The 26,848-nt window shown below is 40.7% G+C and overlaps 2 protein-coding genes across 7 annotated transcripts in view; one reads left to right on the forward strand and one right to left on the reverse strand.

Moving 5' to 3' along the window:
• Positions 1-26,848, forward strand: part of CYFIP1 (cytoplasmic FMR1 interacting protein 1) — an 81,368-nt gene that overhangs the window by 41,915 nt on the left and 12,605 nt on the right. For all 5 annotated transcript variants that reach the window (XM_054841812.1, XM_054841788.1, XM_054841805.1 and 2 more), the window contains 3 exons: positions 7,986-8,073; positions 21,260-21,403; positions 22,967-23,057. In XM_054841812.1, coding sequence (XP_054697787.1) covers positions 7,986-8,073; positions 21,260-21,403; positions 22,967-23,057 — 323 coding nt within the window. The remainder of the gene's footprint in view (positions 1-7,985; positions 8,074-21,259; positions 21,404-22,966; positions 23,058-26,848) is intronic.
• LOC129212805 (fibronectin type III domain-containing protein 9-like) lies at positions 12,862-18,883 on the reverse strand. Of its 2 annotated transcripts, XM_054841926.1 has the most exons (2): positions 17,626-18,883; positions 12,862-14,972 (listed from the first exon to the last, which is right to left on the reverse strand). In XM_054841926.1, exon 2 carries the CDS (start codon positions 14,834-14,836, stop codon positions 14,165-14,167), a length of 672 nt encoding a protein of 223 aa, XP_054697901.1. In that variant the 5' UTR covers positions 14,837-14,972; positions 17,626-18,883; the 3' UTR covers positions 12,862-14,164. The 2 variants fall into 2 exon arrangements, with proteins under 2 accessions (XP_054697901.1, XP_054697893.1); XM_054841918.1 differs by lacking the exon at positions 17,626-18,883 and having other exon boundaries at positions 13,641-15,058.

Genomic DNA, 26,848 nt, shown 5'->3' on the forward strand with positions numbered 1-26,848 from the left:
GTTTTCCCCTTCTAACGCTTTACTTGAAATGAAATGGCATGAGTCATTTTAGTAAGTACTGTCAAATGTTATTTGTCCTCAATAGAAGTCAAATGTAACCACAGCATCCAAATTCTGACATTTTAATGACTTAGCTATGATATGCTGAAAAATAAAGTGTGTCCAAAAATACTGAAAAGTGCACATCAGGAAGATATTTTTGTAAACAGGATCCTCAACTGTGAGATGATGGAAATAAAATTATATTCCTGATTCTGTGTTAATGTGAAGAAAAGGATTGTTTACCAGAGAAGGGAAGAGTTCAGGGTTCACTGCAACTGCAGTTGCAGCCTTTAAGGAGAGTGAGTAATGGAAATAGAAAGAGGAAGGTAGGATCTAAAGTTTGAATGAGTGGAAGGCGCAGTGCTTCTGGGCTTCCTGCTTGTGCGCTCTTTTTAGGATTTGTGTTGCTTTTAGCTTTTACTCAGGTTTTGGTTAAAGCACTGTGAAGTGACAGTAAAGTGATATTGAATATTGAGCTGTAGAAAGAGAAGGAAGCCTGTTCTCATCTTTCACTGTCTCCTTGGAGAGCTTTCCCTGTTTGACATGTTCCGTGACGGTTATGTTGCATTTCAGATCCAAGATTCTGTCTGTGCAAAAAAAAAAAAAGGGTTTTTTGTGGTTAAGTAGTTTTAGCCAAGAAACTTCTGTTACATGAATCTGTCTACATGGGAGAGGTGAATGTATTTCCAAGTAAGCTACTGTGCAGTTGATGTATCTGGAGATCAATATTGGAATATCCAGTGTGATGTATTTAGAATCATATAAGCATAATATTAAAAGAAAATCTTAATGAAATGCTGATCCTTCACCTGTCAGCTTTAATGAAAGCCATTCAATAGCTCCTGTAACAATTCAGTCTGTGCTCATCCTGGCTATGAGGACTGCTGTACTGCAGACCGCAGTGCTTGGGGAGGGAGCCTGGGACACCAAAGGGCACTAACGGGATCCTGTAGGGCCGTTGCTTGTCTGTTTAAACACTGTACTCACAAATCGAGTTAGGCTGATCCTCAAGCTTGTTGTCAGGATAATTAATTTAAGAGATGATAAAGGAAGACAGATCTTAGGCAGTATGTGTACCGCGTGTCCAATTTCATCGCAGAATTGCTTTGGTTTCAGTCAGCACTGTGGAGAGAATGAATGTGTGTGTTGCATATGCAATACTGTGCCCACTGATATGTTTGCTGGGAGAGGGAACGGGGAGTTTCTAGCCCTTCTACAGTTCTTAAGCACATCCGTTATGTCTATTGCTGCCTCGCTGTTAGCATGAACTTTAAATTGATGAGCTCTCTCTGCATTCAGCTGTACAGGGTGTTGTGTCAAATACAGGAGTACACAGTGAGGAGCTGTGTGTAAACAAGGGAAGAAAAGTAACAACTGGAAGAAAGAGAAACAAGTGTGATGAAAAGCAGAGAGGTTGCTTGATGGTGAGGGGTTGGAGGTAGAGCTCCCAGGAAATGTTTAATACCTGTGGCTTGCCTCTCATTAATTTGACCACAGCCTAGGTGTAAGGCTTGCTCTTTTAAAGTTCCTGTTTTGGTCAGATTAACTTGTATCCGGTACCTTTTGAAGCTCTTTTCCCAAGAATGCTTGAACATGATGATTTCAAACATTTGTAAAAGAGTGTTCAGTAAACCCTGCAGGTTTGATTCAAAGTCTAAGGCTATTTGTACAGAAGCATTGAAACATGTTGCATGTTTAATTATTTGGGATTTAGGAATTTTTTTATATCTGATAATGTACTGAGATTAAACAGTGAGGCTACCATTAAAAGATTTAGCAATTTAATAATTACAGTTGCCAGTTTTCTGAAATTTAGTCACATTAATGCTGGCCAGCTGCACAGCCGTGTCCAGACTGTGCAACAGTTTGTGGAGAAGGAATGGGGAGATGAGCAAGGGGACCTCTGCAGATGGACATTAGCAGTGAAATCCAAGGGTATTTTTAATTCACCTGTTGTCGATCAGGAAAGAAAGAGAACAAACTTTTGGGTAATGGCATGAGCATATGAAGTGCAGGTGAGGTCAAAGCCCTCTTTAGTCCAGTGTCCTGATGCTGGCAGCAGCCATGCAGCAGCCGAGTATGAAAATAAGGGAGGCTTAGGGTGATTTTTCTCCCAGGAAATGTGCTGGCCTCTAGCAGCGATCAGGTGTTTCTGTAAAACACAAACGGTGGGATGTTAGAGCATTTCTGGCCCTTTGCAGGTAGGTTTTTTCCCCGTTGCTTTGTCCAGTCCTTTTTTTAAAGCTACGTGAGGTTTTGGCATGCATGACATGCTGTAGCGAGGAGTCTGCAATGAAGCTGTGTGCTGCACAAAAATGATTTCTTTTAGTTTGCTCTCAAGCTGTTGCCTGCTAGTTCTCGTACTGAAAGACTAGCCATTTCCCACTTGTCTTTTCTGTGCTGCCTGGGATTTTTTGAAGAGGCCCCTTTCATTTTGGCCCAGCCCTCAATTGCATATTCTTCCAAGCCAAAGGTCTTTCCACAGCAGGAATCTTTTTCATGCCTATGCCCATGTCTGTACTTTTTTCATTCCCCTGTATCTTTGTGGAGCTAGGAGGACCAGGACTTTCCAGAGGGTTCACATGATTCAAGGATAACTTCCAGAATTTTTGTTCTTTGTTCCTTTTCCACTATCTGTAGTGTTCCTTTTTTTCTGCCTTATTTTCTTCACTAATTCTAAGCTGGTCTTTTCCTTCCATGATAACATGTTTTGTTTTCAGGGCTAACAGGAGCAAGTGTGAGACAGCCTAGATGTTTATTTGGATTGAGGATTTTCTGTGCTTTCTTGACACAAATGATATAAGCTTCCGGAGACAGTCGTCAGACTTGTAGCTTCATCTCCTCTCAACACATTATCCAAATCTGTATTCTCTGCTAAAAATTAATGTCTATAGCATTCTTGCAAATGCAGTATGACATGTTTCTTCTGAGGATACAGATTTGTCACAGAATGAACAAAAACCCCAGCTTTTTATTTTTTTGGTCTTCCTGCCTGCCTCCCCCTTCCTTTCGCGAGCTCTCTGTCTCTCTCGTACTGCTTTTGAGACTAGTTTTCACAAGAGAACAGCTGTGTCTTCTTGTCTTGCGTATACTCTGTGATAGTCACTCTTCAGAAAAATTTTCAACCCTTTCAGACACTGCTGGAGCAAACCCGAAAAGCAGCACTGACAGTGAAAACTACCTAGTTTCTGCTACAAAGAGCCAAATGGTGCAGTTATAGAGGCTGATGCAAAGTAGGGGTGACTGTAGTCAAATACTCCATCAAATTTGGCAACAAACAACTTATCTTCCTCCACCTAGAAAAAAAAAAAAAAGTCTGCCAAAAGGAAAGGTGATAGCAACAGAGTGGCGGATATGTGTTACTCTTTCGTGCTCTGTTTTGTCTGCCGTTTCCTCACACTTCAGTTTGTAGCCTCCTGTTCTCTCTATCTTGACGTTCATGTTCAAGAAGGGTGAGTTCGATCTAGCGTTCACTAAGAGAGGAGGTGTGGGGCTACCCTTAGATCTGGCAGACAGGACAAGCTAATTTGAGAAGGCTGGAAGTTAAAAGCATTCATATCAATTAGGCAGGGAAGTGCAGAGAGATACTTTCTGTATGAGCAAGGAGGGAGGAGTATGATATCTTATTACTTCTAAGGTGAAGCTGTGGTGGGTTGACCCTGGCTGGGGGCCAGGTGCCCACCAGAGCCGCGCTCTCACTCCCCTCATTCACTAGACAGGGGAGAAAAGGTATAACGAAATGCTTGTAGGTCGAGATAAGGACAGGGAGAGATCACTCACTAATTATCGTCACAAGCAAAACAGACTGAATTTAGAAAAAAAAAAAATCATCTGATTTATTACCAAGCAAAACAGAGTAGAGGAATGAGAAATAAAATCAAATCTTAAAACACCTCCCCCCACCCCTCCCATCTTCCTGGGCTCAACTTCACTCCCGACTTCAACCTCCTCCCCCCTCAGCGGCACAGGGGGACGGGGAATGGGGGTTACGATCAGTTCATCACACGTTGTTTCTGCCGCTTCTTCATCCTCAGGGGGAGGACTCCTCACACTCTGCCCCTGCTCCAGCGTGGGGTCCCTCTCACGGGAGACAGTCCCTCATGAACTTCTCCAACGTGAGTCTCTCCCACGGGCTACAGTCCTTCATGAACTGCTCCAGCGTGGGTCTCTCCCATGGGGTGCAGACCTTCAGGAGCAGACTGCTCCAGTGTGGGGTCCCCCATGGGGTCACAAGTCCTGCCAGCAAACCTGCTTCAGCGTGGGCTCCTCTCTCCACGGGTCCACAGGTCCTGCCAGGAGCCTGCTCCAGCGTGGGCTTCCCACAGGCCACAGCCTCCTTCAGGTGCCTCTACCTGCTCTGGCGTGGGGTCCTCCACGGGCTGCAGGTGGAATCTCTACACCCCCTCATCCTTCCTCCATGGGCTGCAGGGGAACAGCCTGCTTCACCGTGGTCTTCACCACGGGCTGCAGGGGGATCTCTGCTCCGGCGCCTGGAGCACCTCCTCCCCCTCCTTATTCACTGACCTGGGTGTATGCAGAGTTTCTTACATCTTCTCACTCCTCTCTCCAGCTGCAAAAGCCCTCCCTAACTGTTTTTTTTCCCTTCTTAAATATGTTATCACAGAGGTGCTGATTGGCTTGGCTTTGACCAGCGGCGGGTCCGTCTTGGAGCCGGCTGGCATTGGCTCTGTCAGACACAGGGGGAGCTTCTAGCAGCTTCTCACAGAAGCCACCCCTGTAGCCCCCCTGCTACCAAAACCTTGCCATGCAAACCCAATACAGAAGCTCAGGAAGTTTATGAATGAGGTTGTCTAATCTGGTGACTGCAGTAGCAAGGAAGTGGGACTGAAGTGGTCTCTTTCAGATTTCTCCTTATTTTCTTAAATAGATTATGGTAATTAGAATCATAGAATCATTTAGATTCATTTGTAAAGTACTCACTCTGAACTCCTTCCTGATAAGTATCACAGAAACACCAATATAAAAGTATTTGATCCCTAAAATATTTACTTTGGGGCTCATGTCCTTTAGCAGTCACTGTTGTAAAGCTTTGGTAAGCCAGCAGGCTTTTCATCTGCTTAATCTACTTTGACTGCTTACAACCTGTGTTGATTAAAATGGATAAATCGCTGTGAGATCATCAACACTGATTAAAAATGAAAAGAACTGATTATCTTGGAGTATGCCAAAACCTGCATCCAGCAGTATCCAACGGAAAGTAAAAATTTGCCTAGCTTTAGCATTGATATTCAGTGAGCTTCAGTCCTTCAGAGAAATGTTTCTGTTCCTTGGAGAAGGAGCAGGAGGAAGCCAACCAGCAGAATGTCAAAAAGAAAACACCACACACGCACACATTGAAAAAGTTTGAAGAACAGCAGATGATGCTGAGCTGTAAAAGTTTCTATATAGCCCTTAGTTTTGAGATAAGATATTTATCTCTAATATTTATCTGAATTATATATTGAGATTACTCACATACCATCTAGGACAATGCACTCTCTTTTCCCTGTTGTACCCTCAGTACTTAGCCATAGTCCCACTGGAAGAGACCAAGTGACTGTATGTCTTGCTCCTACTTCCTTTTCTTAACCTCTTTCTTCCTTTCTTGGCATCTTTCCCCCATGTCTCTCTCTCAAATATAATATGGGTGCTCGCTTCAAGTCTTTAAGAAACCTTTAAGGTTTTTTGCTACTATTCTAAAACATTAGAGATGGAGAAACCCCCAAGAATGTAGAGGAGCGCTGAGGAACACACAAGAGTTACTTGTGTTTGTACAAAGCTGATGAAACTTAGAGACTGTGTCTCAGAAGTATTTCTCTGGTATTTGATTTCTGAGGCTGTGATTTTTCTCAATCCAAATACAGCCTGACTGGTTAGCTCCCAGACACTAATGACACTGTAGTTCAAATATATTCATAATACCTTTTGGAAAAGAGAAAGAATAATAGTTACAGCTTCCCAAGTTATGGGATGCACCCACATTTATATTCTGAAACACTCTTTTCCTTGTGAGGGTTTTAATTTAGTGATAACAAATCATCTCTTGCCCAATACCTCTGTGTGCTGGAACCCAGTCTTATCTCAAATTACGTGGTATCTCTTTTGATTTCTTTCATTTTAGAGATTTTCTTAGGGCTTGAAAATTGATGTCAGTTTAAAAAGGAGTAGGATTTGGAGAGAAAGAAGGGGGAATAGAGTAATCTCTGGGACTGTCGTATGTTGCAGATTACTTTGAATTCCATCAAATGTTTACAACATCTCTGGTAAACTCATTAGTGAAGTATCTGTGCAGAGAACAGATTCAAGTAATCTCAAGAGGAAGTTTTCAGTTGCTATGTAAGTGAGAGAGAAGGGGGAACTTGTAAACTGAGGAAATGTAAGGAGATTTAAAGGAGATATATAATGTCAAAAATAATACACATACATGATTTTTTTTTTCCCCCTCAAAAGCTTTAAATGCAAGCACTTTCTGGACTTCAGCAAGTACAAGTACTTTGGGAAAGACAGAGCTAAAATACATATGAGCAAATAGCTGAAACTGTGGGTATACCTATTTTTGAGCAGGTTAAAAAAATACAGAAACCTTTGTCCTGAAGTTATATTCTCACAAGAATGATTCAGATTACTCAGAAGTAAAAAACAGTGGAAAAAATTGTAAGCAACATGGTGCAATTTATATGTGTTTGGGTGAAACATTTTTTGATTAGCACGTCTGCTTTTGTTTTCAGCTAGAAAATGGATGTATTAAAATAGAATTTCTATGTTGTTTCTAGGAAAAATTATTAATGAATCATTTCTTTTGTGTGTTGCTTAAATTCAAACATATTTTAAACGAAACCAGATCAAGATATAATTGTGTCTTACTGATATTATAATGTACTGCAAAGTCCTTTCCTGAAACTTTTTCCTAGATGCATTTATTTTACTCCGCTATCACTCAGAACAGCCTGATCTGATACAAACATTTGATGTACATTTCTTAAATAGCTGTTTTTCTTCTTCCCTATGTATATACAGCTTTGCACCATTTACCAAGAAATCCTTTTTATCAAATTAAAAACTAAAGTAGCCATCCAACCCGTAAATACACACACCAATAATTTTGCTCAGTTTAGTAAAGCTAAACAGAATCAGAACTGTAGTAGATGCTGATTAATTTCTTTCTGCACTAAAACTGTAGTCCTGCAAAATGTGCATTACGCAGTTAACAGGCAACATCAGGGGAGTAGGTCTGTGCTGCTTGTTCACGAGGGGACTCGTGCCTGCAGAGTGCTGCCCAAGCGCCGTTCTTCTGGGGCGCTCTGTTTGGAGGCTGTTTGATCCTATCTTTCATGGTACTTTGTAGTTCTCTTGTCATGCTCTTAACCATATACAAAGGTAAAGCTAAACATGATTTGTATTGGTACATGCTCGCACTAAGGTATGATCAAACTTTTGAAACATTAATTTTGCTACAAGGATTATACCCTTCCTCCTGACCTTTTTTTTAAAGGTATTAATCTCAAGTGATTCTCCTGCTGTGAGTTTCTTTAGAGGGAAGAAGCTCCAAAACATTAAACAGAAATGTCATGTTCTTCTTTAAGGTGTAGTTCATTCCCAAGGACTTAATTTTGGAAGCACAAGCCTTACTCTGGGAGAGGCTATTGCTACTTTGTTAGTTGCTTCTGTTTCTGCTCGGCTAGGCTAGAGTAGAGGTGAGAAATGTTTTGGGACCCTGCACACCACTGGAAGAATGGGGTCCCAGTAAGTGATGGAGAAGCATTATGATTCATGTCCAGGCTTTTGGGCAATGCAGGCTATGTGCTTCCCCAGCTCTCAACTTGGGCTGAATACTGGTCTGGCTTTGGTTGTGTATGTAGACAGTATTACACAGGATGAGGTGCATTACACACACACCTACTAACCTAAGTATAATTAATGAACTCTCTATTTTATTTTTATAGATTTGTTCGGACCGTGCTACCATTTTCTCAGGAGTTTCAGAGAGATAAGCAGCCTAATGCACAGCCGCAGTATCTCTATGGATCAAAGGTTGGATTTAATTCCCTTTATATTTATGGTTTGCTAATGTTTAAAGGTATCTTCTTTAATTATAGAAATTATGGAATATGAAAGTTATTAAAAATGGACTCAAATACATTCTGTGAGTATTTCAAATTCAACATACACTTTTTTTTTCAGACTTTTGCTGTGAAGCTCACCATATGTTTCAGCCAAAGTGCAAGTGATTAGTCTGGTGGTTAGTCTTATCTGACATAGCTAAAAATAAGTCCTTCTCTCAACCACCTTGCATTGCACAGTTGCTTATAGTGGCAGAGCAGACTCAAAGAAGAGATTAATTAGTCATCTGGTGAAGTGAGAACAAGAGCCCATCTTGGGTGCAGCTGCTCCCTTGTTACAGTGATGAAGTCTGTGATGGCAGGAGAAAGGAGAACAGACAGGAAAAACTGCTTCAGATGTTATCTGACTTAAAGGGAATATATATTCTGACCATCCTAATTTATCAGATACCAAACTGCTTAAATTATTAAAAAAACCCAAAAACAATGTCGCATTTTTTTGGCATCTTCCACCCAAGGACCTCAAACTCTTTGTGATGAACTTGGCCTTCTGGCCATCTCATCTGTCGTATTAGCATCATCTTTCTTGCTTTGCAGATTAGGAGTGCCTGGGAGGTCTATGCAAGTTTTCAAGAGAAGTGTAAATGATATGCAATTGCGTACTCTGTGCCTTAAGGCAATGCCTAAAACTGAGGTTGGAAAGGCGCTTACGTGGGTGACAAGTTGAGAGAGTACTTGGCATGAGAGAATAGTTGTGGGCTTCCGTGGAGCTACCCAAGTGAGGAAAGTTAGCCTGTATTCACAAGAGCAATGCTATGCCCATGTGTGCAGTATTGTATGTTGGACGGATAGATTTATTCTTCCTGATCACTGCAGATTTATTTTCTTACGCCTCAGAATTATTACCCGAGTCTTAACAGCAGTTAAAGGCATAGCACGTTAATGTGTATCTGCATTTTTAATATCCGGTCAGAAATATTAATCTACTTCCAACAGCAATAAAAAACAATAGTGGTATCTTGAACAAATAATTTGAGAATATTTAGCAGAATGTTGCTCTTAATTTTGCATTGTTTTCTTGAGTATCAGGGAGGCAAAATGAAAGTATGGAAAAGATCAATAAAAATATAAGGATCAAATTAGAGGATTGTTGACTTAAAAAAAAAAAGTTTTAAAATTATGTACTCATTTATCCTTGTAATTTATACAAGTGCACTGTGTCATTTTCATGTCTAGCTACTTTCATTATCTAGCTTCTACTTAAACATGAGCATAATTAGTCCTTGTCTTACTGTTATTTTCTGCACATCATATCCTAGTTATACGGTGGAATCTCTGTGATTTGCTCAGCAAGCTATTTTTTGAGAGCTGAAGAGATAGCTTAGAAGTTACAAACTTCAATCCTAATATATCTACTGCATTTGTAAAAATTTCATGCTTTTAAAATGTAAAGGAGATGGAAAAGGATTCACATATCTTTAATGTGGAATGTAACAGCTGATTGGTGCTGTGAATAGTGTTTTATATAATTGCTCTCCAACAGGGAACAGTAAATTATAGGAAAGTGGGATTTTCTTACATTAAAGTTATTGCGTTCTTTATTATTTTAAGAATTCACCAGATGCAGTGTAAAGAGCAAAAACCCCACTGAATTTAGTAGAGATTGGTAACTTAATTTATGTAAGTGATGATAGAGTGGAGTGACAGAGGATTAACTGGGGAACTCTTTTTTTATCCGTCAGGTTACATTATTAAAATGAGTTTAGTAATCTTTACTCTGAGCACTACACGTTTTCAGAAATCTGATTATTTTCCTATATGAGCAGGAGCAATTGAGGGGGTTCTTAGATGTGTTTCTGGAGCAAGCTTCATAACTAGATATGCCTGTATTAGCAAATATTCCTGACTCTCTGTAGTTTTAATTTTTACAAGAGTCTATTTTTATTCTTGAATCTAATGTGTTTTGGAATTGAGGATATCTGAATGGAATTTTAGGAGGACATTTCTACATTTCTGTAACAGATAGTAATTCTTACGTGATAGAGGCTACATATTCTAGCATGTGATGTAATTGCATAACATTATTCTGTGTAGTATATATAGCTAAACTTGTCACAGAGCACATCCTTGTTTGGGTCCTTTAATGGCTATATTGTTGAATTGCCTTCTGACTGGATAATAGTGGAGTATGGAGTAGCTCTGTATTTTTTTATTTTATTGTCTTTTTTGAGTTCTCTAACTACTCAAGATACTCAAGTGAGCACTTTGATCATATAGCCAAGGAATATGACTTTTTATTGTCCTTATTGGACTTTGTTGGTGGTGGTTTGTGGGTGGTTTTTTCCTGGGGGTTGTGGGGAGTGTGTGTGGTGTTTTTCTGTTTGGTTTTTTTTTTGTGAGGGGGTTGGGTTTGGGGTTTTTTTAGCAATCCATGGTGTTTATTTAGGTCAAGACGAGCATTGTGGTTTCTTGTGCATATGTACGCTCATACATGCATGTATTGGACTGTAATGGCTAAACATTTTCTGTGCAGAAGCTTTGCACAAGCAATGTGCTTGCTTAAGAGTAATTAAAGAATTGTTTAGTTCTGACCTCAAAGTGTTTATATAATCTCAGATATTTCTAAATGGATCAAAGCATTTGGTCTATATTAATGTGTATTGGTGCTTAGCACAGACAGTTGTGTCCACATGCTCTTTTGCATCCAAAGTTTTCTGAGCGGTATCTTCGTCCAATTCACAAAACAGAAACCCACAGATACAACTTCTGCTGGCTGACATGGGAGCAGGACTGTCAGGTGGGAAGGAACCGACCTGCAAAAGCTTGTCAGCCTTTTAACTGGGCTGGAGTATTTTAAAAGCTCATTGAGCATGGTTATTGAAATCCCTTTACTCAGGTGCAGTGTGTGTAGGATTAATGAAATTAATGTCAGCAGATTGAAGTTTGGCAGCATGGGCTGGATGCATAAAATACTTACAGAATCATAGAATCTTAAGGTTGGAAAAGACCTCTAAAATCATCAAGACCAACCATCAACCCAACACCACCATGTCCCGAAGTGCCATGTCTACACATTTTTTGAACACCTCCAGGCATGGTGACTCCACCACCTCTCTGGGCAGCCTGTTCCAATGCCTGACCACTCTTTCGGTGAAGAAATTTTTCCCAATATCTAATGTAAACCTCCCCTGATGCAACTTGAGACCATCTCCTCTTGTCCTTTCGCTAGTTACTTGGGAGAAGAGTAATGTACATATAAGAAAGAGTCTCTTCTGGGGATTTGAAACTAACTTGGCATGTTAATGAAGTACCTGGTTTTATAGAGGTTGTGTAGACCAGAATTTAAGAATTTCCTTTTTGGCTTATACAACATATTCCAAAGATTTTCATGTTTGTATGTCTTCTGCATTTTGTAGATGCTAGCTCATTGTTTTGTGAAAAAAGACCCCTTTGGAAAATGCTTCTCAATGTGAATAGAATGTTTTTTATCTACTGCTGGTGGACAAATTAACACGAGTTTGCACTATGTTGCATCTTGTTATCAGTTTAGTGATCACTTCAGATGTTTATCCCTTACTAGATCACCGTTAAAACTGGACAGTGAACTACCAAAACGCAGAATTGCGAGAATGAACCTGAATGAATCTGTAATAAAACTTTCTGAGCAAGAGACAAAGAATCGTGTAGCTCTGTGAATGTGTGATGACATGAGTTCTTCAAAACTAGTGCAGAAGGCAGATGACACTCGTTATGGGTTGCTCATTTGCAGTGGGTGCGAGATGGTCCGTTGCTTGTGAGGTCATATAAATGTTTATCTAAGTAGTGCACAGTAAACTCCTTGGGTGGAATGGTTTTATATTTAGATGAGGTAAATCCCATTCCTGGGATTTGCCTTCTCAATCTGATATATACATGTGTCTTTTTGTATATATGTGTTTGTGTATAAATAACAAAATTCAGTAGGTGAATTGCCTCAAAACTGCTTTAAGACTGAACTGCTCCTTGTTCTCAGTATGGTATATACATTTGTGTATAACATATAAATGCATGTAAATATATGTATTGGAATGCCTTAAAACCCACATAAAGAAATAGATGCAGAGAAGTAAACACGTTTTCAAGGGCCCAAGATGTTGGCAGAGATGACAATATACGTTTCTTGGCTCCATCTCTTTAACAATAAAATCATCTTCTCTCTCTTTGATGAAATCCTAGTCAGAGAAGCGTTACCGTTAATTTGATTACAAAAGCATTTTAAAGCATTTTTTTCTGTCCTTACTACCCAGCTGCCTCTTTTTGGCAGTAAACCTGTGGTGTTGGCTTCATGCTCTGAGTTTTTCAGTGTTTGTCTCATGAAACACCTTCATTCGAAACTGCAGTAAACTGTTGTCATCTTCACAGTTTATTCAAGACCGGTGTGTAAGACAAAGAGAAACGTGCGTCACCTGGAGGAAATGCTACGTAGGAGGTGGAGAACATGTTATTGCTAACTTAACATAATAAAGACACCTTTTGCAGTGTTTTCTAAAAGTAATACTCACCTCCATCATACCTATCCTAGTAGAAAAAAGTTAAGACGACACATCAAACTTAATGCCAGCTCCTGTCTTCCTAGCAATATGAGAGTTGACGTCTTTCACAAGTTGTGAGAAATGTTGTCAAAATACAGTAGCTGAAAAGACCCACTGCCTGCTGTGAAATGTTTGGCGGGAGTTCTCTTGCCAAAATTGCACACCCCCTCGGCTTCCGGGGTGCGGTGGAAAGGGATGGCAGCTGCCTAACCAGCAGTTTTCCAGTCTTTACTGGGTCAACAAGAGCCATGTCAACAGGAGCTGACTTTACGCGTGCGTTCCTGTTGATAGCAGTTTAAAATGCCTGCGGTCACAGTGCATCTTTGATTTTTAGACATACCATACTATATGGCAATACTAAGATTTATTACGTTTTTATGGAACTCAAATGCACTTAAGAGTTTTAAACCAGGGTGACTTATACACGTAAGCCAGACAGGATGCGTCATGTTGGTGAGCAGATTTCTGTCCGAAGGGCCTTTCTTGGCAATTTTGCCATGAAGCTCAAGGCAGAGCGTGAGGATTGGCAGATTTGAGTGTTACAAAAATAAAATGTGTTTTGGTGTGTTTTTACTTCCTTGCCCTTTCATTACGTAAAATGTACTCTGCGGTTGGATAGCAATTTGCAACTGGTGAATGAGTTTTATCATTAAAACTGAAGGGGAAAGAGAGAAGGAAGGGCCAGGAGTTGCTTCTCTGAATTCCGTTTCCTCTGCGGAGAGTCACTCACCCAGGGAGCAGAAGGTGGCTTGCGGTGAGGAGGAGAAGAGTGCAAAATACCATAACCCAGGATATTGCCTTGGTTTCATTAGAAGTGTCCTTACAGAGTCGCTGTCTTGCAGATGTTTGTAGACCGAGGGGAAGTTTCAAAGACAGGTGAAAGGATACGGTTAAAATCCTGGTGAGTTTAGCATAAACGCTAAGACTGACCTCATTTGGATGGGAGCATCATGGTTGGAGAAGTGTGTAGTCTGTGTGTAGTAGCGTGTAGTTTGAGGAGCAGTCGGGACTGGGGGGGTAAAACTCACCCTGGCAAACCTGCACTCAGGGTGTACGTTCCAGTTGGCTGTAGCGTAGCAGTCTGGGTTGCCATCTGAAAGCTTCTACTCAGTTTTAATTTATGCTAGTAAAAAAAAAAAAAAAGTCTCTTGGTCACTTTTGATCAATTTTTATATTTGTTTGCTGTTTGAGACTAAAGAAGAGCAACCAAAAAATCCCCCCAAAATGTAAACTGATGATTTGCTACATGCTTCATTTTTAAATAGTGGAGTGCAGCTGAAGTGCTCGCTTCTTGGGAATCTGAGCCTTTGCCTCTGACTATCACTGGCTGTACGTAGGCTGTTGGAAGGGGACGTGACATTGGGGGTACAGCCGGGAGTGCTGCGGTGAGCAGTCGGAGCTCCCCGTTCTGAGTGCCGACAATGCATACGATGCGTTTGAAGCAGTTGGGATGTCATAGGTAGTAAAAATCTCCTCCCTGACAAAAGGTTTCTAATTTATAACAGAGCACTGTCCTGTCGTTGGCACTCGTTCCTGGCTTTTGGAAGTCAGCATGACTGGCTCCTTGCATGCTGAGGGATTCTCTATGATTGTGGCCAGCTGGATGCCACCTGGATGCTTTTCCTCTGTGTCCTGCATCAGTTGGCTCTGCCTGCCAAGCTCCTCCGAGGTGTACGCCACACTTTTGGTCCACGCCTTCCCGTGGTCTTGTTCGGAGGTCTCGTTCCGCCCTTGCAAACGCTCGCGTCTCCTGTGGCACAGCAGGTGCAGGCAGCCATAGAGGAGGATTGCGGCGATGATGAGGAGCAGGACGCTGCTGGTGATCCAGATGCCCAGCGCCAGCTCTTTCTTAGTGTTGCTCGCAGATGCCGGGTCTTGTTCCAGCGTGTTAAAAACTTTGCACTGGTCACTGGAGGGGTTGGCGGACTGGCAGGTCACGCACACGATGTATGTTGTCAGTGGGGTTAGGTTTTCAACAACAAAGGAGGAGCGACTGGCGGGAACTCTCTCCTCCTTCTGAAAGCTCTTTCTCGAGTAAGTCGATAGCATGCTGTTCCAGTTAGGGTGGTACATGACGCTGTAAAAGCTGTCGGCACAACTGGCCATTTTTGGCCAAATTACCATTGCCGTGTTTCCGGTGATGTTTTGGACAGTTATTCCCATTGGGATGTTGCTTAGGTAGGTTTTTCTTGTCTCCTGTTGCTGATCTTGCTGTGGAAAAGGGAGATGTTCGTTTCCCAGGGAGGTAACGGAGAAGTTGCAGCACTGGAGATGTCACGTGGATCTTAATTGCAGTGCTCTGTAATGTAGGAAAGGAGTTTTTTAGGAAACTATGCTCTTATTGTTGGTACTGCTGCGTCAAAGTGAGAGTTGGCAGTTCATAAAGTTTGGAGTATTTTAAACTGTGTACTTTTTTTTCCAAGTGAGAGGCTTACAGAAATTCGACCAGAGCTGCTGCTTGTCCAGGAGATCAGTTGTGTCTCGTCTCTGGGAGAGACGGTGTGTTTTGCAGAATTTGCAATTGGGGAACCACTTCTGTTCACAGGTGTTTTTCAGATGACTGTGTGTTTGCAACAGGGAACGAGGGGACGCTGGCCCTCAGCATCCCGTTCAAAATTTACCTCCATGTCAACTTTGGTTTACACGCTGCCTATGTATTTGGGACAGTCCCTAGAATAAGGTCACTGGATATTTTTGTCTTAAGGAATTTGTGGTTAGGTAACATTAAGGGAAATGAAATCTTGTTAAGACTATAAAGGGGAGAGGTGAATATGCTTTGTACTTCTGAAATATATACCCCTCCCTCAGGGAAAAATAAACAGTCAGAAGTTTACACAGATGTACTAATAAATGCCTCTCTCCTTTGGAGCAATGCTGGAGTATTCTTTTTAATAGAACAAACATTTCTAATAGGAAAAAAAGTTTGATATTTAACATGATTTTATGTTACGAGTCGAAACTCTTATGGAAGAAATGGCATTGAATTCTAAACAGAATTGGACCACTGTCTGGTTGGGCATTCAACCACAGACCGAGAGACTGACCATCCCACTAATTAACTCTACCTGTCACAAAATACTTGCCCAGTGAGTATATTGATAAGTAAGGTTGGTTGGTTTCTTTGTGTTTTTGAAGGAAAGGGATGCAGCATTTGCTTTTCTCTGTAATCTGAGTATCTTGCATTGTATTTTACTTATTTAGTGTTTTCCGTAATCTCAAAGCTTGCTTTTGTGAGCAATAAATGTTCTTATGTTAAGTGGCAAGTGAGAGGTGGCAGGAGTGGATCTTGAGAGATAAATTCCTCTACAATCCACAAGTCTTGATTTTTGCCTGTCACAGTCAATTGAAAACCAAAACATCATGTGGTAACATCGCCACATCTTATTTTGTCTCCAGTGTCATTTTATATTAGTTTCTCATTCCGTGATACTCTCCATGTTTTGCTGGTGAGTTAGCACATCTGTAGCCACCGCTAGAGCAGCGGCTGCGATGATTGTACATTGGTGGCATCCGAATCACAATATTTAGTCTTGATGCTAGGCAGCCTCTTGGAAAAGCTTTCTCAAGCTATGCTTTGTTGGTGAAATAGTTATTCACTGTAGCGTACCTTTTGGATAAATAGTGGGTTTAAAAAAAGTAAATAATACTCCTTTCTGTGCACAAGAATTGTATGTCATTCCATAGTCTGTCCGCCCTGAATTGATACTCCTCCTCATAATAACATTAATGTTGGAAAACCTGCCAGTATTTTGATATTCTAAGTTTGTGTTAACCCTGTAAATAGTGTAAGGAAAACATCTATTTTCTGCAATTTTCTAAAGGCTTCTATTAAAGAATATCTTCCTTTTGGGACAAAAGGTTGGCTTCTGCCTTGGTAGACTTTTAATTAAAATTTTTATTTTATAACAGAGCAAACCTTAATAACAGTGTATATTTTTGCTTGTCTGACAGGTTTTTTTGCTTTTACTGTTGTGAGGGTAACTTTTGAAAAAGAGCCTACCTCAGCAATTGAATCTGATTTTCTTTTAGTTTAATAGTTTCTAGTAGCACTCATGGGGAAAGTTTTTTTCCACTGGGAACATTTCTTACTTTTCGAATGAACATAAATGCCCACGACAGTAACACTTGTGTTTCATTGTTTGTGACTTCATTATAAAAATTAATTTTTTTTTTTTTTTTTGTGATCAGGTTTCAGATGTTAAGTCTCCTGGCTAAATAGCAATTGACTACTGAAAGTTCTCCCGATGAAGAAAGCTTATAAGATTTAGTCATAACATATTCTGAAATTATTCTATAATACTTTTATTATATTTTATACTAGATAGGAGGCTGGCAAAATATATATTATTTTAGTGGGATTTTGATAGTTACATTACATTAATAGTAAGAATTCTGTGACTGTTTATGTATGAAAATTGTTGCTCGAGGCTTTTGGATTATACTAATTGGGAAGTGAGAAGAAAAAGATATGTGTTTATTTTCATTACAAGGTAGAGCCTTAGCTATGACTGATCAGGTACATGCTGCCGTTCTAATTGTGTGATAGGTGCACTCTTTTTGGTACAGCAACATTATAAAGGAAGTGAGTTTGCTATCAAATAAACTTATTAGACAGACACATTTTGGCATCTACCCACCTTCTGCAGATATTAAAATTGAGCGCATTAGTAAGATCAGAGCTTTTACTTGCTCATTTCTCTTCTCTTTAGCTGGTAGACCCCAATTACTTAAAATTATAATTTATTTTTTATGGAAGACTTCCTAACACAGTTTAGAAACAATAGTTTTATCCTCACAGCATTCTGTAAGTAGAATGTTTGGATTTTAATTAAATAACAATAATACATTTCTCTTGTTACAAAGCATCAGTTATTGGAAGATGCATAATTACTGGCATGTAAATGTTTGGAAAACCCATTTGATGTTTTGTAAATTATAAAATCAGTACTTACCGTCACTTCCTGACGGAAATTTCAGAATAGAATTTTCATACGGTGATGCTGCTGCGAAAAAGACATAAACACTAAATTTTCTGTATCCTTTTTTCACATGAGTTATTTCCTGCCTGATCTCTGCTTGCCAGTCTGCTTTTTCTTCCCCTCAGATTCCCTGGACTGAATTCTCATTGCTTGGTGCTTTCAATTTTTTTCTCCGACGCTGCTGGTGGCACGGTTTCTTTGTCTCTTCCACTTGAATTCATGCAAGAGCACATCTTTTCTAAAGGTGCTGTTGCCTTGCTTTTCAAGGAAAATGCGGGAGAAAAAATAATGCCTTTTTCCCCCCTCTCTTGCTTGCCTCCCCTTGGACAGAGTACTGCCTAAACATCCCTGTTATATGCTCTTGTGCCTGTACCAGTGATGCTGTGAGTGATTAATGTTAGCACTTTGATGACATCAGCAACTAGCAACTCTCTCCTTTTTTTATTTCATTTAAGTAGGGGAGGGAGCAAGCATAGCTAAAAAAAAAAAAAGAGTTCTCTTTCTCTTTCCTTCCCTCCTTCGCCCCCAGCTTTGTTAGTGGCTCCTTTGTGAAGGATTTTTATGCTTTTGCGCATTATGGGGGGAAGCAGCGGTGGTGTGTGATGGTGTTTTCTAAATCCCTTGTCAGAGTTTATAAAGGTCCACTAATCCAGCGTTTACGGGTGGACCATTTTAGGTACTTCCCCATGAGGGTTACATTAAAGAAAGATGTATTTTTAGATGGGCTGGCTTCTTATTATGTATTGGTGAGTTTTTAAATATTGAAATCATGTTTTCAGGGCTTGCTTTTCTATGACAAATTTCTGCTGCTCTCTCCCCTTAACCTCATGACAGTAAAATGCTCTAACCTAGTGGAGTACAATTCTCCTTGCACTATAGCCAAAATTGATAGTTTGGACATACTTATTGTGGAGACCTGCGTGACTGGAAACATCAAAAGCGAAAGATGAAATCTCACCTTTTATGGACAACTATATAAACAGTGTATTGGGACATTCATCTGCACATATTTTGTTAAGGTTTTACCAGTTCTCTCCCCTGTCGATGCCCCGGACCCCTTTTCTGTAAGCCGAGAGCTACGCACACGCACACGTTGTACTAGAGGGGTCCAGATTTAGGTTGTCCACCTGGTGGGGAGTGTTTGAAGTTTAGCCTTTTAGCCAGCTTTGATCTAATATCAGGACTGTGTCCTGTATTAGGAGTCTAATAATTAGCCAAGTGTCTATTTTAGTTTGCGTTCACAAAAAAGACGACTGAGTATTTGAAAGCAGCCCTCCTCCACAAAATCAATACGGTCCTTAGAACAGAGCTTCCCAGCCTGATGGACAGCTGAGGCCGGGGGACCCTCCAGAGCAGGGTCACCTGCAGCAGGTTGCTCAGGGACGTGTCCAGACAGGTCTCGAACATCTCCGAGGACAGAGATGCCACAGCCTCTCTGTTCGACCGCCCTCACAGTAGTGAAGTTCTTTCTGACGTTTAAATGGGATTTCCTGTCTGTGCCCATTGCCCCTTGTCCTGTCACTGGGCACGGCTGAGCAGAGTTGGGTCCGTCATCTTTACTCCCCCCATCAGTTACTTATGCCTGTGGATGTGATCCCCCTGAGCCTTCTCTTCTCCAGGCTGAGCAGTCCCAGCTCTCTCAGCCTTTCCTCGTAGGAAAGATGCTCCAGTCCCTTAATCACCTTTGAGGCCCACTGCTGGACTCTCCCATATGTCTCTCCATGTGTCTCCTGTGCTGGGGAGCCCATCACCGGACCCAGTACTCCAGGTGTATCTCACCCATGCTGAGTAGAGGGCACAGATCACCTCCCTTGACCCGCTGGCAGTGCGCTGCCTGATGCAGCCCTGCTGGCTGTTGGCTGCCTTTGCCGCAGGGACATACTGCTGGCTCGTGTTCAGCTGCTGCTTCACCAGGACCCTCAAGATAAGGAAAAAAACCCCAAACCCACCTTCTGCAGGGCAGGCTGTCTTGCTGTATAGTTTCTTCATACAGATGGAGACAGAAGTTCAGGCATGTAAGAAATAACTAAACCTTTAAGTAAATTTCAGTACTGGCAACTTCTTGAATTTTCACATTGCAGAAATAAATTGCTGGTTGTAATTATCTGTGGTTGTTGAAACATGATAAAACTTATGTAATTTTCTGTGTGTTTTTTAATAACTTATGCAAAGTGTCTCACTTAGGTTAGAAGTTGCCTGTTTCAGAAAGTTGATTTGGGATCTCTAGTTCTCTCTTGTTATGACCTAGATGGCCTCTCCTGAGCCTATGCTTTTGTGTATTTCTTTCATAATGCAACAATTTTTGACCCATGAGGGTTTGTGAAGTACCTCTAAGGTGGCCAAGAAGTGTTAAGCTGTTGCCAAATTTGCATTTGCTATATGTCAGTCTAGAATCCAATTTTTAAGACCACAGTTCAAAACATGTTGGAAACTATTGTTTATAGAGAGATTTGCAGCATAAATAAAAATGTGTATCTTCTATCCCAATCTCATCTAAAGATGATTTGCAAGTCCTTTTCTTTTATGAGACTAAAATCCTCCAAGAGCTTGGTAGAGCTTCATGACTTGAATTCCTAGTAGTCTTTTTGTGCAGTGCTGTGTATTACCGTATCTGCTATTGACTTGCATGGACAATTGGGGCAGGATCTGCGTTGGAGGGAAGGTCAGTGTTCTTCCTGGATACCGGTGATGGAAAATTTTGTTACAGCTGGTGTGTGTGGAATTGAAAGTCTAACAGTATGCTGTCTTTCATATATGTATTGGAGAGAATGGAAACCGCAGAAATAAAAAGGAAACACAACAGAACCTTCTGTAAGAAGGGTTGATGAAAAGCCCTTTTAAAATTAAATTTCAGGATATTAGGAGAACAACCCACTTACAGAATTGGAAAATGTTAAGTTAGCTAACTCCCCTTTGATCTGCGGCTTCAGCGAACAGTTCCTAAATCCCTACGCAGCACCAGTTGTGTTTGCTTTGAAGAAATAGTCATTAATATAGCAAAGCACCTGATCCTATTTATACAACTCTGCAAGAATATTCATCAGGTTACATCCCAGACTTAGATTTGCTTTGATCTTGTGTAGAGCTAAGGGATTTGAAAAAAAGAGATCCTTATTAATTAGTTGCAGAGAGCAGTAACTGCAGAAGGCTGGTTTTTTGTAGTTGAGTCCTCAGAGACTTAAAACACCTATTATGAACTGAAAATTGAAGTGACTTCCTTCAAGATGTTTTGTACATAAAATGGACAATACAGGAATAGGAGCTGTGCTTTAAATTCAGGGATCTTAACATTGGCATTGACTATTTTTATACCTGTATAAATAGAAAAATATGAAAGAGGAAATGTTCATGGCTTTATAAATGGTAAGCGGAAGATGCCTCATAAAAAAAAAAAGTGTTTACAAGCTTTTCTTGCTAATACAGAGATTTTGGTTGGAATTCCTGCCTTACAAAAGGAAAGCTTTGTATTTTAACTTCCTGGAGAGAGAGTGAGATACAAAGTTATTATTTTATTTTTAATATGCTTTAAAATGCTGTTTAAATGAGATTATTATAAAGATGCAGTCAGCTGAAATTGTCATTAATCATATCTATTCTCTCGTTTTAGGCATTGAATCTTGCATATTCCAGCATCTACAGCAACTACAGGAATTTTGTTGGTCCCCCTCACTTTAAAGTCATCTGTAGACTTCTTGGCTATCAGGGTATTGCTGTGGTGATGGAGGAGTTACTGAAAGTTGTCAAGAGCCTGGTATGCCCATTGTCTTTCATTTTCTGCTATTCCAAATGGCTTCTAATACGAAATGTCTCAAGAAAAGCAATGTGAAAGTAAGATCTCAGATAAAACTAATTAAAACGTTATTTCCATGGAAGTTCAGTATAAGCTGTGTTTGCGAGTACTCAATGTCTTGTGAAAGCAATAGATGATGTGCCTTGGTAGCCTCAGCAGTATTTGGAAAACTTTGGATTCTGCATTGGAGAGGAATTTAATTTGTGGACACCTATGCTGTTAGGTCCTGGGTAAAGTCTGGAAAAGTATAAATGTGTTGAATTAGTTGGTTTCAACTTACAGATTGTACTGTAAATTCACTTTCTCGATATTTTTTGAGAACAGCCGGAGTGTGCTTTCTGCCTTCCCTAACTTCAGGGCCTTCATTAATAACATAATTGACAGATGATGCCTTAAATAACAAGGACGGTTTAATCTCTGTGCTTGATCTAGCAATGGATAGCATCAAGCCTGTTTAGAAGAGTGCTCAGACCAGATGTTGAAGACGTTATCCATACAGCCTGGGTATCTTGTATTGGAAAGGACCTTTTTCTGTACCCAGGAGGAGGTTGAGGGGCTGGCTGTTCACTATGAGTATCTATGTATACAGTCATAAAGCATTGCAGTTAAGTTTAAGCCAAAGAAATGGTCTTTTCCTCCCTGTCCCTGTTGCCTGTAAGGAGCATGCTGCCAAAATAGTCCAGCTATGCTAGGGGATAGCTGTAGTATTCATAATCTCACTTCGGACACTTGACATATTTGGCAGTTTGTTGACAGTAATTCCCACAAAGTTCTAAGTAATGTTTTTGATGTTCTGGAAAGGCTGGAGCCTGCCTGAAGGGGTACTATGGTCTAATCTTTAAGGAAAGAGGAAAACATAATTTTTTTTAGTTGTATAGGATCAAGTGTTGCTTTATTGGTTTGGGGGGATTTTTTTAAATTCATTTCTCAATTCATTAAAGGTAGCATTGAACACTTAGGCATTTATAAAGGAGGTTGAAAGACCAGGGGGAGGTATTCTGCTGATGCCTGATGCAGATACTCAGATGAGAGATATGAGGGACCGGTATAAGATAGGTGTCTAGTGGGAGGAAGGCAGACTGACTGTAGGCTGGGGTTGTGTCTTAGCTGGTATGTCCGGAATAGCCAGTTTGACCTGTTACAGGCATACCTAATGCTAAGGATTTTTCTGTTGTTGCTTTTGAAAGCATTCAAAGGCAACTTTTTTAACCCAAAATCTAAGAATTGGTTAGACAATAGAGACAGTCTGCAGGAGAAGAACATGATTTCTTCCTTTTTACCTTCCTGGCCTTCGCTGTTGTGCCACTCTTCCTGTAGCGAAAGGTGGCTGATGCCATATGAAGGAAAGTGCAACAGTATTAATTTGAAAAAGTTGCCTTTTTGAAGATGAAGATGATGACTGACAGAATTAAATGCAAGACTTTTAGAGCTTGTTCAATTCATGTGTAGTTTAAATGCAATTTGTTGTAAAGTTTCTCTAGTTCGGTAACACTGACGTGTTTACACACATCTGTTTTCTCTTAGTTACAAGGGACGATTCTTCAGTATGTCAAGACCCTAATGGAAGTGATGCCTAAGATCTGTAGGTTACCGAGACATGAGTATGGTTCTCCAGGTTAGTTCATGTTTGGTGTTACTATAGTAGCCTTACTAAGATGATACTAATCACTGTCTTCTGGATCACGTGTACCGCTGTCTTTCCCTCCCTCTTGATAATCAGCACTTACTCTGTTTTTCTATTTCATAACAAGAATCACTGAATACTGGCTTTGTGAAAGTACTTAAAGTTTTAAGGCTTCTGTGCTTAGGGCAAAGAAAAGGATGACAGTCTGTATATAGACAGCCTTACGACATAATTGATCTTGAGCTGGGATGTTCACAACAGTTGCTATTTCTAGTCTTTCTCATAAGGATGTTGAGCTTTCTCTCTGTGAGTTAGCCTCTCAGCCCTGTGCTGTTTAAATGTCTAATTTAGATAACCCGGATTCTCTGGAAAAGCCTCTGTTCCCTCTCCCTTTGCCCTTATCAAATGTAAGATGAAGAGAGTGATACTGCTGAGGGGCAAACTGGTCCTGCCAGAATAGTTCTGTCTGAGGCTTGTGTGGGGCGCATCTTAGCCACTTGACAGGAGGTGTGACAGCTGCAGAAGAAGAAATGACTTTGAAAGCTGCTTGCCACTACGGAGAAATAATTGGCTAATTAGTATTTTTCACATTGTTCACTGAAATTCTGAAACTGCTCTCCCCCCTTCAAAATATTCCTCCTCCGCAACTTCTAATTAACACAAATTAATCCTTCCATGTGCCACCCACCTTCTGAGTATATCTTTATTTTTCCAGAGTCACTTAGGTTTATTAAATGCCACTCCAACTGGAATGAGGTTGGTTTTTTTCTGCTTCCCACAGCTTGCTTGATGCTCATTACCAATGTTAAATGAAATCAAGGACTTACTAAGTGTTTCCTTCCTGTTTTTCTCCCTGGAGCCTAGAAATGGATGAATCATGGTGGTTAGCAGCATAAAAATAATCTGTCTGAGGTTTTTAGCCACTCATTAAGGTTTGACCGTACAAGCAGTAGGTATTCTCAAATATAGATTATGCATCACCAGGGTCTGCGATGCTGCAGGTGACAACAGGGAGTTCATAGTCTCTTGCCAGAAATCCTCACCTGCAAGGAATAAGTGTTTGGCAGGAGATGCCCAGGGACGTAAGCAGAAACTTTCTCTTGACGTTAAAAGGCAATCTGTCCTATAGGAAAGGCAAAACTTTATTTGTGGGATGGTAGCCTTCACAGGATTGATTAAAACATTTGAAAATCCTTCATCATTTTCCTGTTTTGTAGAGATCACAAACCGCTTTTTCCTCATATTTACGCTTTGCAAAAGAAATGCCGTATGTTTAGATGCCTACTGTATTGAGAGACAGAGTAACTCTTGGTGTTACAATGGAAGATCATAGCAACTAAATTTGGACTGGATTTCAAAAATCAATCTCATTCTGTGCTCCATCACTGCCCCTGTTCCTAACAGGTTTTGTCTTGACATGTGTATTTTTCCTGTTCTGAACTATTTCTAGCAGTGGGCACTTAATAACTTCCCAGAGAGTCTGTTCCTAGAAAAGGCAGAGACAGCCTTTATAGCACTGTCATGCCGCCTTTCCCTTTATTTTTGAAGACACTAGACAGAAAATGTGTGTGGAAGCTCAGAGCACCTCCATCCCTCTCTTGCATCACTGAAGAATCGCATCAGCTCTCTGACACCTCTTCATCATGGAGCTGTCTGCTCTTGGAGCAGCTCTGACTGATGAAGGAAAATGTTCTCTGCGATGGGGACATGCTGTAGATTTTAGCCCTCATCTGGCATCTGGAGAGGAACTGCCAGATTGTAGAAGGGCAGGCTCAAATGGTGCTTGATTTGAATCACTGTCCTCTCCTTTCAGTGCTAAATTCTCCTCTGTAGCAGTCTTTGCCACACCCTGTTTACCTGGTTCACCACAGAAAATGCAAGCTAATAAACACCAATTGTTGTCTGTTCCCTCCTCTGCCTTCCTGCAGAAGTTAGTAGTTGTAGTAAGTCTGAGTGCTACGGAGCACGTCTGTATGCTGCTTCTGTTCTTTCATGAAAAAATCATTTAATCACTTCTTTATAATTGGCACTACCTACACATGCAGAGCAAACCTGTGATTCTGATCTACAGATTAGATATGTAGATCCTCATCTGTCTTGATGTAACATGCATTTATCAATTCGGAACTAATTTCCTGAGTCCATTCTCCATATGCAAAGCAATTTAAGTATGTTCAGTAAGTAAGCCTTTTGGAGAGCTTTGTTTGGACTCTGTTGACTGCAGTTACTTGAGCCCTACATAATCAACCCTCTAGACTTGTGGATTTCTAAACGGTGATTTATTCCTGCTAAAAGGAGCAGAGTACAGACAGTGGCATCAGAGTTGTTCAGGAGTCCTGTTCGCCAATGGGTTTGTTTCCATAGGAACAGTCTAAAGCAATGGGGAACTTGCTCATCCTGTAGTCATAAAAATATTTGTCTAAAAATACATTAAGCGTAAGGGTTTTTAAAGGGACCTTTTGAAGTCACTAAAGCTCTTAAAGGAATATTGGCCTATAAGAGTTTAAACATGAAATTTCATCTTGGAGGCAATGTTTTCTTCCGCTATTTTTCTAGTATTTGAATACGGCATTCCTGCTTTTGATAAATGAGTATCTCATATCCTGCCACTCTGAAGTATCACTGGGCACAATGAGGAAAGTAGTTTGTCAACTCTGCTGTGAGATGAGGCTTAGATTTTTGTCACTGGTATATTACCCCTCAAAAATAAAGTTTTTTAAAAGAATCGATGAGCTTAGCAAGATGGAAACTTGGTGAGAAAGGGAAAAATACAGTTAGGTTACTAAGTATAGTATTTCCATGTTTGTTCTTTAAAAAAAAAATCAAAGAAACAAAACCCCCAAAGCTGGTACAGAGCAGAGCACTCATTACACCACGCCATGATCTCTTGAAATCCCATGTGTTCGCACGGCAGTTTGGGGAAGCCTCCCAGTGCCCCATGCCACCGGCTGCTGCGTTCCCATCTCTCCTCGGGCTGATTGTGCTGCTGGCAACACCTTCTGAGCTGCTGCAGCACAGCAACCTGGCAGAAAACAGTCTTCCACCCATCCTTTTTCTGGGATATTTCGGGCCAGGGTCTATAGGAACTGGAGCTAGCCTGGGCTGGGAAGCGTGGCGCAGGGCAGTAGTGGCCAGAGGCTGCTGGGGAAGCATCGCTTGGGGCACAGCAGCAGGGCCAGTAATGCTTCCCAGTACCCCAGGTTTTTGATCAAACTCGGATGAGTCATAGAGTAAGTTAATTTCTTGGTGGGGGTGCGACGACTTGAGTCCTTGCGGAGAAGAATATGAAAGGAATTTGTTCATAGGTTTTTCAGGAGCATTGGAGAAAGATTTGGGAGCGATCACAGACTACTGGAAAGAATTTGAGGGCAACCCAAATCACCTAGATGGTTGTGAAAGGGCAGTAAGGACTGGTTGGATATGCAGAACAAAAGGATATTTCTTTCTAGCAAAATAAACAGAGCGCACAGGCTCCGTGATCTTAATTCCCAGATACGTGTATATGCTTACAAACATTTGTGTTGAAAGGAATGGCATGACTGCTGATATACAGAGTTAATGATGCCTGTTGTGAGCCAAGGAAGTATTTGTAAGTAGCATTTGAAGGTCTCTGTAAGAGTGAGCATAAACTAAAGGTTATTATAGCACCCAGGCTCTTGGGAGCAGTTTATTTGTTGCGGATTAGCAGATTTTACTAGACAATAGTCAAATAAGTACTCTGCAGAAAATAACCCATAACACAACTAGACCGAGAATTATATTCAAGGTCTGGTTTGTTGTTA

The sequence above is a fragment of the Grus americana genome, chromosome 1 (assembly GCF_028858705.1).
Source record: "Grus americana isolate bGruAme1 chromosome 1, bGruAme1.mat, whole genome shotgun sequence".
Lineage (NCBI taxonomy): Eukaryota > Metazoa > Chordata > Aves > Gruiformes > Gruidae > Grus > Grus americana.